Source organism: Panthera leo, chromosome A2 (genome assembly GCF_018350215.1).
Source record: "Panthera leo isolate Ple1 chromosome A2, P.leo_Ple1_pat1.1, whole genome shotgun sequence".
Classification (NCBI taxonomy): Eukaryota; Metazoa; Chordata; class Mammalia; order Carnivora; family Felidae; genus Panthera; species Panthera leo.
Window position 1 is genome coordinate 144,496,884 of NC_056680.1, and position 15,085 is coordinate 144,511,968.

The following is a 15,085-nucleotide window of genomic DNA, read 5'->3' on the forward strand; positions in this document are numbered from 1 at the left end:
AAGCACCATCCACAATCTAAGTGTGGTCATAGAACCAAAGCAGGAGGCATTTTAAATCTCTACCTCTCCTAAGCTTGGGACACAGTAAACATGCAGGAGGCACGAGGTCTCCGCTCACCGGGCCCAAGCAGTACGAATCAGGAACAGTAAGAGCTCCAGTAAGCAGAGCTAATGTCCTGAGACCCGAGTCCATAGAAACATTGTACCTGAGCTGATTGATTTGCCACCTTCCATATTTTCGAATAGAAATTGCTTTCACGCTGTCCCTGCCGCTTTTTGTTTTTGAGGGGGAATAATTCATCAACTAACACTTACCGAGCAAAACCGACTGAAGTAGCTAGATACGGGTATCTAGGACTGAGAAACCTCTAAATGTGGTTCTCAATTAGGGCACCCCCCGCCACACACCCAGGACATTTGATAATATCTGCAGATGTTTTGGATTCTCATGACCGAGGAGGGTGCTGTTAGCATCTGGTAGTAGGTAGAAGCCAGGGATGCTGCTAAACGTCCTGCATGGCACAGGACAGCCCCCCACAGCAAAGACTTGTCTGGCTTCAAATGTTAATCGTGCCGATGCTGAGAACCCCTGTGCTAAATCTTGCACACCTGAAATCTAATCTGTCCTGTCACCAGAGTTTTTTGTTTTATTTTGTTTCTTCATAATTCTACCCCCCTCCCCGCCGACTAAAAGGCAAGCAGTTTTTGCTACATTAAAAAAAAAAAATTGTTTCCTGAATTTGGCAGTTTCCACCAAAAATTAAAATACAGCATAACTGATATACAATCCCACTTCTAAGAATTCATTCTATAAATAGACTCCCTCAAAATATACAACATAGTATGTAAAGATAGACTAAAAACTACCTAAATGCCCTTTAAAAGATGGCTGGTTAAATAAATCATGGTGTACCTCTATAATACAATGCTTTGCAGCCATTGTTATGAATCATGAATGAATGAAGCAGTTTTATACATTCCAAAATAGAATCATTTCAGAGATGTGTTGTTGGCGAAACAAGCAAGGTACAAAAAGATAACAAAGAATATGCTGCCATTTATATTTTTTAGGAAGGAGTAGAAAGGGGGAAATAGTGAGTGTGTGTGTGTAAATAAGCTTGCATATAAAGAGACTATCCCTGCAAAGCTACACAAGAAATAGGGAACAGTAGTCACCTCTGTACTCAAGGTCTGGAGTACTGGCATTATATGCCCTTGGGTACCATTTGAATGTTTTCAAAATTATATTTACTGTCTATTCAAAAGTGCTAATTTTTTCAATTTTTTGGTTTAGTCACAATTTTCAATCTGAGCCACATCAATATATTACCTATTCAAAAGAACTCAAGAGAATAGGTAATACATTGATATGTCTCAGATATTTTTAAAAGTATACATTGGAAAATCTTGCTTTCTGTCTCCTATCCAACCTACTCCCACAACTCCCTTCCCCCCACACACACCAAGGAAAATAATTTCAATGGTTTCTTTTGTGTCCTTCCAAAATTTCTTTATGCAAATATAAGTAAATTCAAATATATATTCTAATACCCCCCTTTTCATACACAAAAGATAGCATACTAAAAACCCTGTTCTGTACATTGTAGGTCATGCTAATTTAAAAATGTGTCTGTATTTGGCTGAGCACATAGCAATGTATCATAAGCCTTTTGTGACTTTGATTCTTTACTGTCGTGTCCTCTCTGCCTCAGGTGGAACAAAATTGGGCCACGTTGCAAGGAGGTGAGATGACCATCCAGACGACGCAAGCATCAGAGGCCACCCAGGCCGTGGCGTCACTGGCAGAGGCCGCAGTGGCAGCTTCTCAGGAGATGCAACAGGGAGCTACAGTCACCATGGCACTCAACAGGTGGAGGCAGGGGTGGGGGACTAGATGAGGATAGTGGATCTGCCCCTGCCTGTAGGTTGTAAAGAGAAATGTTGCACTTCAGTTTGTCACAGTTAGCAGTTGGAGCTTAATCCTCTCAGCCCACGGAGTATCGTCATTTGACGTATAACCAGCCTTTCCCAGCCCGTTCCTGCACTCCGTCACCCGCCCCCACAGCCAGTCCTGCCTTCTGACTTCCAGCTCGAGTCTGCTGGTCAAGAGACCGTGATCCCTTTTCCGTTCTCCTATCCTGTGCCCTTTAACAAACCAAAAAACGCAAGGTTTTGAGGACTTTGTGTTTTTAATGGGACCAAAGGATATAATAAAGCAAGAAGCTTCAGGATTGATTTTCTATTTACCCTACAGAACAAATTGCTTTTAGTCATTCTTTCACTTCTACAAAAGAAACCAGCTTTTTTTTTTTTTACATTTATTTATTTATTTATTTATTTATTTATTTATTTATTTATTTTTGAGAGAGAGAGAGAGACAGAGTGCAAGGGGAGGGGCAGAGAGAGAGGGAGACGCAGGCTCCAGGCTCTGAGGTGTCAGCACAGAGCCCGACGTGGGGCTCGAACTCACGAACCACGAGATCATGACCTGAGCTGAAGTCGGACGCTTAACCGACTGAGCCACCCAGGCGCCCCTACACTTATTTATTTTTGAGAGACAGAAACAGTGAGAGGGGGAGGGACAGAGAGAAGGAGACACAGAATCCGAAGCAGGCTCCAGGCTCCGAGCTTTCAGCACAGAGCCCGACGCAGGGCTCGAACCCACGAACCGTGAGATCAGGACCTGAGCCGAAGTCAGATGCTTAACTGACTGAGCCACCCAGTCACCCTGAAACTACTTTTTGTTAGGGACATTAATCCATTTAATCCATGTTGAGAGCTGATTTTACTGACTTTCCCGGAAATGTTTCCCTTATCAGTGACTTTCTGAAATCAGTTTTGGCTTACTGGGAAAAATCATTGAAATATTTCTTTTCAGGGATGTTTAGGAAGGGTGCTGCAGAATGGGACACTCCAGTGATTGAAGGTTTCCAAAACTAAATTATATTGTTCCCTGCTTGGTTTCCTTCTGTTGGTTCTGTTGACAGAAAAGATCATCCCCACATCATTCTTTTTCTTCTTCATTGCGGACATAATTTTATTTTCCAGCGGACCCAGGCATTTTAACCAATATTTAAGAGTGTGGGCCTTGAAGCCAGACAGTCTGGGTTTAAACTACAACTCCATCACCCACTTAGCTGTTTGACCTTGGATAATTTACTTGAACTCAGTGCCCAGGCTTTCCTCTTCTGTAAAATGGGGATAAAAACAGCAGCTACCCCTGTTGGGTAGGGGTGTTGTGAGAACTGAGAAAGCCAATGCATGCGAGATCCGTAGATCAGTGCCTGGCATACGGTAGGTCTGCTGCCACCATTATGTGCACAGCTGTTGTTAGTCTCAGACAGTCACTGAACTCTTAGGACATGCCTACACTCTGCTAGGTAAGGTTGTAAATAAACAGCACTCTAAGATACCATGCCTGCCCTCAAAGAAGTCATGTTATTAACACTGGGGAAATTGACTTAAGTAAAACAGTTAGTGAACACTATTCCTCAGAATTTAATGCACTGTTGAATCATGTAGTACACACCGCGAGCACTGCAGAAATTCAGAGGAAGGGGATCGCCTCCTCCAAAATAGAAGAGTCAGCCGAAGTTTAGATCGGTTGTGATAAATAACTAGAAAGCCTCGATAAGCTGACGCACAAATGACTTCCGTGTGGCTGTATAGTATGGGGGGCTGAAAAGAAGGTTCTGAGGTCACATAGATTCAGGTTCGAATTCTAGCTCTGCCACTTACTAGCCATTTGATCTTGAGAAATTTAACCCCTAGGCCTTGGTTTCCTCAGCATTATAAGGCTAATTCTCATCATATGGAATTTAAAAAGTTTCACGGAGATGATGTAAATAAAACTCTCATCGAAGTACACAGCCCCTAGTTAGCACTTCAGGAATTACAGTTATCATGTATTTTTCATTTTTTTAAGGTTTTATTTTAAAGTAATCACTACACCCAACGTGGGGCACAAACTCACAACCCCAAGACCAAGAGTCACATGCTCTACCAACTAAGCCAGCCAGGCACCCGAGGGTTATCATTTAAGTTGTATTTTCATTTTTGTGTATTCAGAATCGCTTATAATGAGAACCGATTAGCAATAGAAGGTCAGTTAGGAAGAGGCGGACCAGGTGTGATTTGTTAAAGACTTGGAAACTAAAGTAGTAAGAGTGGTGGTAAAGTGACTGAGTTTGAAGGGAGTGTGGCCAGACTTGGTGGTTGATTAGGTATGGAGTGCACGAGTGCGCGCGCGCGCACACACACACACACACACACACACACACACACACACACACACACACTCACACACACTCACTCACTCACTCACTCACTCACTCACTCAGGGGTACTCTAAGTGACTTTTTTTCTTAGCCCATTGAACCATGTGGCTTTTCAATAACCTGAAAGTCTTATTTGACCCCTTATGCTTTGGCCCAACCCCACTCCTTTGAGAAAGGACCACAAATAAACTTCCTAAAAAAGCCATGGCCAGGGTAGGAACCTCCCTCTGGCCTGGTAACCCCTTACAGTGGCATGGAGCCTACCCATTAAAGACCAGCAAAACTTGATTTCATTGAGCCAGCACCTTGGATATTCCAGTGAAGTGTGAGTGTCCTGGGAACCCTACACATAGTGGAAAATATGAGGCCCATTCTGGCTCCCTTTAGTGTAAGGAGCAGGGCTTATTTCTAAAGGCAAAGAGAGTAATGGTTTCCCCTGAGGGCTTGTTAACAAACTCAGATGCAGCTGCGGTGGCTATAGTGTTTACTCCAAAGGAAGGAGAACATGGTTCACTGTGGCACGTAGGAGGAGTAAAGATGTTGAAATCTGTTTGCAATCAGTTCAGAACCCAGTGAGTGTTGGGGGATGGTGTTTTGCAGCCTCTGCTGAGGGTGAAGAAACCAAGCCTGGCAACGAAGACTAGACTATAGCAGGCTACTAGGGGCTTTCTGATTCCAAGAGAGGTAACCCACTGGCCAGTGGCAGGAAGTTTGGACTTAAGACACGCACCCTTGGTGTTTGCTGCTTTGTGGGATGAGATGATACTCCCAGCCTCACCACAGAATTTGTTGCTGGAAATTATCTTAGAACTACACTGAGAAAGCCAGTCTTTGTTCCCATGGTAACAAAGTGATTTCTTAGCGCTGGTTCCTTCTAGCCTCTTTCAGGTGCGGTTGGAATAAGCATGGTTCTTTACTGATCACCTGCCCTCCGCTGCGCCGTAAGCGGCAGACGTGGGCGCAGAGTGAGGGGAGAGAGGGAAGCCGCACAGCATGGCAGGTGTGGAATAAGAAGACAGAGGAGCTCCTTCACTTGTTGGAGGGGAGATGGGGATAAGGACAGATGCAGGACAGACCTGTTTTTCAACCACGCTGTTTAAGAGTTTTGTGTAACAAGTCAGAACAAGGGCCCCGGGCTCAAACAGCCCACCCTGGCATTATAAATAATCCAAAGAGGTATGGAGAAACGGTCATTAAAAAATTTGGAAACTAGTTAATTTTTTAATTATTTTCAAAACACATATAAAGCAGCATCTTTAGAAAGGAGATGGGGAGAGAATCAAAATGAACAAATGAAGTGCAGAGCATTACAGCTGGAAAAAAAAAAAAAAAGTATTCAGCCAAACAACCAGAGGGGAAAGGAAGTGAAATCATCATGTGATTTGTTGCGATAAAAAGGTTAATTTGATGTTTCAGTGTGTTGGTTAAGCTGTTCTGGATTATATTCTCTCTTAAACAAGTAAATTTAAGTCAGTACAGCCCTTGCATATACAGATACATGATAAGTATTTATAGACTGAATCTACATTTGCTCTAGTAGAAATTGACGCTGTGCTGTCGACCCGAAGACAATTTTTACCGTCTCCTGTGACTCGGCGCTATGGGAAAGCAAAGGCTCGCATTGAGTCCTCTTGTTCCGGAACTTAGAGTTGCTTTTCTTTTGCTGTGAAGACACTGGGTTCAAAAAAAAAAGTGAATCATATTTTCGAGGAAAAATTGACTGGTTTTTTTTTTAAATGAAAGTACTATTGACTTAAAATTAGACATATTTGTCAAAAACTTGTGAAGCAGTAGCTTAAAGCCCTTTTCATCCCTCTTCATCTTAGAAGTAAAGGTCATCTTTTTCTAGCAGTAAGTTTGCCCTCTCTCCATGAGATCTCGTGTCAGCGGTTTTAAAGTAGATTTGGAAATGAAGGCCTGCTGGCCACAGGAGTCACAGTTGTCTTTATGCCCCCATGGAAAAGATCCCTCCCTCGCTGCTTTGCCTCTGGCCTCTGGCAGCCGATGAAATAACTGACCTCACTGGCCTATGGGCCTGTCATCCCCCTTGGACTGCTGCTCCCAGGTTGCATTAGGGTTGTGCTCGTTCACAGCCTTTCTTCTACCAAACATATTTTAGAAAGATGTTAAAGAAAATGACCTCGGGGCACCTGGGTGGCTCAGTCGGTTAAACATCCGACTTCGGCTCAGGTCATGATCTTACGGTTTGTGAGTTCGAGCCCCGCGTCAGGCTCTGTGCTGACAGCTCAGAGCCTGCTTCAGATTCTGTGTCTCCTCTCTCTGCCCCTCCCCAACTTGTGCTCTGTCTCTCTGTGTCTCTCAAAAAATAAATAAATGTAAAAAATTTAAAAAAGAAAAGAAAGAAAAAAAGAAAAAATGACCTCAAATGTTTAGAGCTTCGGGCATGATGAAATAGGTGTGATTGGGTATAGGTGCATATCCACGTCAGGGTAGCTGCCCTCCCTTCATCACCTGTAAAATTCCACACCGAAAACGTGTGTCCAGGGGTTCCAAGACTGGCAGGACGTCACCTTTGATGGTCACAGAAATAAAATTATACACATTGTGATAAAAACTGGGGAATGAACAGTCACTGAGGTAACGTGTAAACAAAGATAGTATTTCCATATAAGCAGTTTTCATATATAGCTTCCTTCTTGCAAATACCACACTGCTGCAGCTTTTTGGAAAGAACAGACTCTTCAGCTTTCTAGGAAGTCTCAGGCCAAAGTATGAAATATTTTTGTCATTAATCAATGACACCTGGGTACTGCAAACTTGGCTGGTAGTGTTATTTGACATAAGTTTCTTAGAAAAATATTAAAGATTAAGGATGTAGACACTAAATCATCACTCATTTTACTATATCTAATAAAAACTCTTGAAGGACTTTGAAATTAAAGTCTACCATGTAAAGTGTAAAGAATAGCCTTGGTAGGAATTCCAGATCAAAGGTCCCCTTTAGTTCTAAATTCATGTTATAGATACCATGGAATGACTGGCTTTGGACATCACATCACCAAGAAGTGTGCCTCTGAGTGGAGGGTGATCTTAATTTTTATGGACTGCACGTGCACTCCATGACTGGTGAGCTTTTTGCTCAGGCTCAGTAAGTCCCCAAATGTTTATGAATGGGGGCGCCTGGCTGACTCAGGGGAGCATGGGACTCTTGATCTTGGGGTTGTGAGTTTGAGCCCCACAGTGGGTGTAGAGATTACTTTAAAAATATATATATATTTATATTATTCATAAATATATAAAAATATATAATAAATATATAATATAAATATTATTCACAACTATTATAAGTATATATAATATTTATGAAGGAAGCAAATAAATTTGAAATATATAACCTTGAACTAAGTCAAAGGAAGCTTGGAAATTAAAAGTTGCCACAGATAAATGACGAGGAAAAAAAGCAGGGGGATCAGCAATTTTAATTTATTTATTATTTTGAATAAAGGTCGGAATGTTTACGTGGGGAAACATGTTAGGTGAAAAAAGCAGGCTATAAAACTGTAGCAGTAAGTGTAATCCTCATTATTAGCTATTTAAAGCTGTATTTAAGATTAGAAGGAAATAACTTATGTCTGTGATATTTTTAAAGTTTCTTTTATACTTAATGAAATTTTTACAAGCCTTCCGCATGTATTTTATTATCAGAAAAAGATAGCTTGAACACAGACATAAAAATTAAGTCAAGTTAGGAAGAGAGTGGGAATATTCTATTTAATGAGACTTTTCTATCCATTGGGTTTCTTTGACTGCTTCCTAGAATCCTTATATTCCCCCAGGGAAATGATAGTGTCAGTTGCTTTACTTGTCTGCTGGCTTTCTTAAATGAAAGTGACACATGAGTGAGTGTGGTACATGTTGCTTTGCCCATAGTCAGGACATGTCTACCCTAACCAGTCCACGGTCCCTCACCCAACCCCGCCTACAGCTTGTGACCACGAAGTGTGCCTGCCAGAGTTAGGCAAAGTCTGCAACTCAGAGCAAAGCTTATTCATCTGGCTTATTTGGTGTCAGATCCAGGCCTTTGCCGCCCCCCCCCTCCCCCCCCCCCCCCCCCCCCCCCCGCTAAACTAAATGACACCACCTCCTCCACTCTGAGCCCACGTTTGATACTCCTTCAGGAATTGTGCAGAGTGGGAGCTGACACTTTCCCAGGAGAGGTGCTGAATTTCTGCTTCTTTCGCATTTTAACATCTCTGAAATTTGAATGGTAAACCACACTACTACAATTGTCAGGCTTTTTTTTTTTTCCTTGCTTGCTGGCACATAAAATAATGGTGCATTTTTAGTTTGTGGTATCATAGAATCAATAAAAATGGGTATTTGTGCATTTGGGACCAGCATATCACAAGAAGAAAGGAAAATAGGGTACAAACTGCCAGAATAGTGCTCACTATAAACAGATGGTTAATACCTATCTATTCTGCAAAGTGCTTGCAAGGAAGGGAGATTTTATTGTTTCTTTGTGTTTCTAGAGGCTGGGAGTTTGGGCTTATGGTGATCATTTAAAATTTCAAGCCTTAATTTAGCACTGCCCACATGTACAGTGAGGCAAAGAGAAAACCTAGACTTTGCAGGATGTTAGTGTGTTAGCCATTACTTTGTACTTGAAGTCGCGCGTGTAAACCACATTGTTACTATTTAATATTAATTGAATAGCCAGTCCACGTTGTTGACTCCTCGTACTGTCATCCTCGGCTACAAAAGGGTCGTTTTTGTTTTGTCTGTTTGGGTTTTTTTGAGCAGCAGGCAAAAGTTTATTGGAGACAAGCTCAGAAAGGAAGAATAGTATGAAAGCTCTCTTTACAGAGAGGGGACATTCGAAAGTGAATGTCCCCAAAAGGGCAGTTTTAGGTAATCTGCCTAGTGTTACCATAAAGAGAAAAGAGAACAAGAGAACCTTGTAATTACCAACCAGAAAGGCTTTTGCGCTGTCAATGTGGATCATACCTTCCACTGGCAGTGAGTGCCTTCTGTCCTCAAACACCCATTTCCTAGATTTAAAGAAAATCTCACATCAGCTCTTTAAATCTGTAAGACTTGGGGTTTCTCTAGCTACTTACTGTTACCATTTAAAAATTCCCCTGGCTCTCCCCAGCAGCAGTGGACTCCAGTATTCGCTGGTAGGCTCATACCCATGGAGTCAGTAGAGAGATCCAAGGAAGGGTCGGAAGGATGGTTTGTCTCGCTGCAGTGCTGTACCTTTATCCAACTTACATGTCCCCCTCTCCTGTTCCTGTGCCCATAGCGAAGCCGCCGCCCATGCTGTCGCCACACTGGCCGAGGCTACCTTGCAAGGAGGGGGACAGATCGTCTTGTCTGGGGAAACCGCAGCAGCTGTCGGAGCACTTACTGGAGTCCAAGATGCTAATGGTAAGAGAGCATAAATATTTTATGGGATGTCTTCCCCGTTTCCACTTAAACCTTCATGACATGACTGACAGCAGACCCTTCAGAAAGAGGTTGAGCTTTGATTTGAGTTTTTCTTTATTGACAGGCAATTGATGCCTAGGAAAATTTTAGGAGCCTCTGATTCCTTTCACTAGGAGGAGACTTGGGGTTTTCTGAGGGAAAAAAAAAATCCATGATAACGCATATCTAACTGAAATGCTTATTTGAAAACTGTTTCACTGTGACAGGATTTACCAAGAGGTACTTTAAAATTTGCCACGGGCCACATTTTGTCCTTTACTCTCCCATGGGGTAGATCAATGTCCTCTGCTATAGCAGAGATCCTCCCATGGGCGGGTGCGTTGTGGTAGGGTAGAACGTTCCATCTTGAGAAAGGCACCACCGTCTCACACAGATCAGCCAGCAAGCTGTGACAAGGGCACTTTTCTGGTTGGTGCTCTGAGTCTGCATCCTGTTAAATGTGTCCTCACCAAGGACCTCTGGATTTAGCCAGTTACACACGCCCACCCTTCCCTTCTTTCCCAGCTCTTTGACTACCTGGATATTGGTGATTTCCTGAATAAACAAAAGGGATAAAGTTCATAGAAATATGGTGGCAAAAATTTACAACTCCAGCCCAGCTCTTTGGATCTACTTCGGCAGGCTCCAGAAGTCAGTTACCAAGACTTGGGCTGCCCTGGGAAGTGCCTCAGAAGTCTGGGTCAAAACGGAGGACCAGCCCCATTTGGCTGATTATTTATTGAATTTTTAAAATGAAACGTGTATATATGTATGTGTGTGTGTGTGTGTGTGTGTGTGTGTATATATATATATATATGTATGTATGTATGTATATATACATATGTACATATGCATATATACATACATACATACACTGCTGGTACTACTACTACTCTACTAGGTTAAGTAGAACAAACTAAGTACTTCATGGTTTTTGGAGATTTCTTTTGTCTTAAAAAGAGGATAAATAATAACATACTTTTATTTAGGCAGAAAGTTCCTTACTGACATTAGTAGCTGGAAGAAAAGTGCCTGGAACTTTTTAAAGGATAGGTCCCTCATCAGTGAATAGAGTTAGTTGGAAAAGTCTTTGGAGAAAGACCCCAAGTTGTGTCCTCCTTTGGAAGTGGGAAGAGGAATGTGTTTGTGTCTGTCACCCAAAGAAGAATTAACACAAGAAATGTAAAGAGCCACTGTGGCTTCTGAGAATCATTTTCCTAAAAAAAAACAAACAAACAAAAAAACAAAAAACTACAATTATAGTCTGCTTTTTCTGTAGGGCTAGGGCTTCCATGAACTAACCCTAACAGGGATAGGCTTGATCTTAGCCAGAACACTGCAGGATAAAGGGCATCTTCCAGCCGTGTATGTTCAGGATGAAATGGACCACAGGAAGAAGTAAGGAAAACCTCCCTCTTTAGCTAGAGTCCTACCCCTGCTTCCTTACCTTACACTGTTCCTCATCTGAGTCCTAATCTACCTTGAACAGATAGGACATCTGGCTATGTGACATTCTTCTGAAGTGCAAATTGCTGTTATTTACAATGGAACTACTACAGATCCTTCTCTGCCTGCATTTGATAGGAGACTGTTATCCTTTCTAATGGTCTTGACCTGTCTGGGCAAGGAGAACAGACAGCTTTATGGTTCTGGCTCCTTCTCAGCCTCACCTTTTCAGATGAATTTATATGTAAGTATTTAGACCCTGTGGGTCTCGGGCCAAATAATAGATCCATTCGGCAGTGTGGGGGGAAAGCTGAGCCACGCCCGCTATTGATTCCTAGAAGCTGCCTCTTTTCCGTAGCCTTAGGGTTGTGTGAGTCCGTTGTGTTGATCTCATGTCTTTGGCTGTGTGTTTGCGATAAGAGAAAATTCTGGTGTACGTCCTAAAAGCCAGTGGTTCCCAAAGAATACCATCCCCAGTTTGTGACCACTGACATGTGCTGAACTAAGACTTGAGAGTTGGAATTAGCACTTTCTCGGCACAGCTTTTCTGTGTCAAATCAGGCCATTGAGTTGCGCCTTACTCCAGCAATCTTAGGCAAAGGCCAATCATTTCATCGCTTCCTGGGGAATCCAGAAAATGACTCTAATATTGGATATGATTCAAATAATTCTGACGCTCCTTCTGTCTTCTGACATTTCACCCAGAGTGCTGTAGGAGTTGCTGTGGGACTAGAACCAAATTTTTCCCATGTAACTAGCCAATTTGGTTTCTGGGTAGTCTTTTAGGGATTCTCTTTTCATCGTTCTTTCAGACCGTTGTTGTCTTGCCAGAGTTTGTCACTTTTGTGATGGCAACCTTATGGGGTCAGCCGATAGACCAAGTTGATTATCAGGAAGAGTTTATTATCAGGAAGAACCAGATGGTAGCAGAACAGTGCGCTATTTGGAAACACCACTACCAGGGAAAAAGAAATACATCCCAGATTCCACAGTATGTTTTAAATAAAACCATAGCAGACAGCTCTTCTAAGAGCAATCTGGATATCGTTTGTGCCTGAAGCAGAGGAGTTTTTGTGTCTTCTGAGATGGAGAACCATTGGGTGTGGAGCTTGATAGAGTACAGTAACTGGTGAGAGATGGCCAGGCAGCACAAGGATATGAAGCAGTGTCCTGGAGGACGGTGGTGTGCGAGTTAGAGATAACCCATGCATGCATGGCAGAAGTTTAATTTCTGGGTCACCAAGGCAGATTGGACAGAGACCTTGCACCCTGTAGACATCTCCTTTTTTCTGGACTCTACCCTGCCCCAACACTAAGGGGACTGACTACTCAAGCACTAGTATTACTTTATTTTGTGCTCCTCCTTTTTCTATAGCACTAAATGAGTTTTTGGTCTCATGGAATCTCATGGTTTAGTTCAAAGTAAAGCTTTTCACAGGCGGCTTTCTTTTCATTGAAGGGCAGATAGAATTGCCTAAGACTGGAAAAGGCCTCTCCGTGAGCGCCTTCCTTTACCTCTTTTCTTTTCCTTTCTTTTTCTCACAGTGGTTCCTTGGCCCTCCCCCAGCCCCCCACATCTTAATATAAAAGGTTGTACAATCTCTAAAGGCAGGCCCACACAGGGATTGAGGAGCTCTTTGAGTGATAACCACCTCTCACCTGACCTTCCACCCATGGATAGCAATCTTCAGGGAACCAGATCTCCCACATCTTTTTTCTGCCTTCCTATTTCAGCAAAAATAATTAAAAATAGGAATTATATTGGCACCTGGGCACCTCTTCTGAGGTGCTGTTATGTCCGAGATCTTATTGCATATTCATGCAGCCGTCTTCTATTCCTCAAAGCTAGATGGGGGCGGGGGAACTAAGCAGATAGTTCATAGTTAATCAATAAAGGTAATGGGGATCATCTGTTTCAACTATTGTCCCATTAAGACTCTCACCAGAGCTGCTGGGAAAGTATCCTATATTAAAGGTATAACCCCTTTAATTGTATACGTTGCAAATAGGTGGGTTTTTTTGCAGTTTATTTTTATTTTATTTCTGTTACTTTCATTTTTATTTCCTTAATTATTTCTCTTTTGCCTTTACATTTGCATAGGCCCCAAATCAGATAAATATCTATATGGAAGTTCTTCTATGGTCTCATTTTTTTATTTTAAATACTGTGAAATATCTGGAATTTATTTTGAATATGGCATTAGGTAGGGATCTGAATTGATTTTTTTTTCCCCTATATAATCTATTCCAGCACCATTTATTCCATAAAAGGTTGAAATCCATCCTTTCTAAACTGATTTGAAACGCCATTTTTATCATGCAGAATTTTTTTTTAGTTTATTTTAATTCCAGTGTAGTTAACATACAGTGTTATATTAGTTTCACGTGGACAATAGAGTGATTCGACGGTTCTGTACATTACTCAGTGCTCATCACGATAAGTGTACTCGTAATCCCCTTACCTGCTTCACCCATCCTCTGACCCATCTCCCCTCTGGTAACCACCAGTTTGTTCTCTATAGCTAAGAGAATCTTTAAAAAAAAGCGGGGGGGGGCGGCCTCTTCGTTTGTCTCTCCTTTATTTATTCCCCCTTTATTTCTTTTGTTTATTAAATCCCACATATAAGTGAAATCATAAGGTATTTGTCTTTCTGACTTATTTCACTTAGTATTACACTCTCTAGACCCATCCATGTTGTTGCAAATGGCAAGATTCCATTCTTTGTTTAATGTTCTATTTATTTATTTTGAGAGAGAGAGAGCATGCGCACAAGTAGGGGAGGAGCAGCGAAAGAGAGAGAATCCCAAGCAAGCTCTGCACTGTCAGCACAGAGCCTGACCTGGGGCTCCATCTCACAAACTGAACCGTGATATGACAATCTGAGCCAAACCAAGAATCGGACGCTTAACAGATTGAGCCACCCAGATGGCCCAAGATTTCATTCTTTTTTATGGCTGAACATTATTCCGTCGTGTATATACCACATCTTCTGTATCCATTCATGTATTGATGGATACTTAGGCTGCTTCCATATATTATTATAAATAATAACCAGACATGGGGGTGCAAATATCCTTTCGAATCAGTGCTTTTGTATTCTTTGGATAAATACCCAGTAATGCAATTACTGGATCATAGAGTATTTCAATTTTTAACTTTTTGAGGAACCTCCGTACTATTTTCCACAGTGGCTGCACCAGTTTGCATTCCCACCAGCAGCAAGAGGGTTCCTTTTTCTCCACATCCTTGTCAACACTTATTGTTTCTTACGCTTTTAATGTTAGCCATTCTGACAGGTGTGAAGTAGTATCTCGTTAGAGTTTTGATTTGCATTTCCCGGATGATGAGTGATGTTAAGCATATTTTACATACTTTTATATCTTCCTGTTTAGCAGGTTGTCTTTTAGTTTTGTTTCATTTGCTGTGCAGAAGCTTTGTATTATGATGTAGTGCCAGTAGTTTATTTTGCTTTTATTCCCCTTGCCTCAGGAGACATACCTAGAAAAATACCGCTACAGATGGGGCACCTGGGTAGCTCCGTTGGGCGAGCATCTGACTTTGGTTCGGGTCATGGCCTCACAGTTTGTGGGTTTGAGCCCCATGTCAGACTCTATGCTGACAGTTCAAGCCCGGAGCCTGCTTCGGATTCTGTGTCTTCCCCTCTCTCTGTCCCTCTCCCACTCACACTCTGTCCCTCTCTTAAAATAAACATTAAAAAATTTTTTTTATTCATGTCTTTTGCCCGTTTCTTCACTGGATTATTTATTTTGGGGGCGTTGAGTTTGGTAAGTTCTTTATAGATTTTGGATACTAACCCTTTATCTGATATGTCATTTGCAAATATCTTCTCCCATACCGTCAGCTGCCTTTTAATTTTGCTGATTGTTTCCTTCACCGTTCAGAAGCTTTTTATTTTGATGCAATAGTTCAT

At 41.9% G+C, this 15,085-nt stretch overlaps 1 protein-coding gene across 5 annotated transcripts in view; it reads left to right on the forward strand.

The window, feature by feature from the left end:
* NRF1 (nuclear respiratory factor 1) overlaps positions 1 to 15,085 on the forward strand; it is a 142,856-nt gene that overhangs the window by 101,624 nt on the left and 26,147 nt on the right. For all 5 annotated transcript variants that reach the window (XM_042924387.1, XM_042924388.1, XM_042924406.1 and 2 more), the window contains 2 exons: positions 1,713 to 1,870; positions 9,544 to 9,668. In XM_042924387.1, coding sequence (XP_042780321.1) covers positions 1,713 to 1,870; positions 9,544 to 9,668 — 283 coding nt within the window. The remainder of the gene's footprint in view (positions 1 to 1,712; positions 1,871 to 9,543; positions 9,669 to 15,085) is intronic.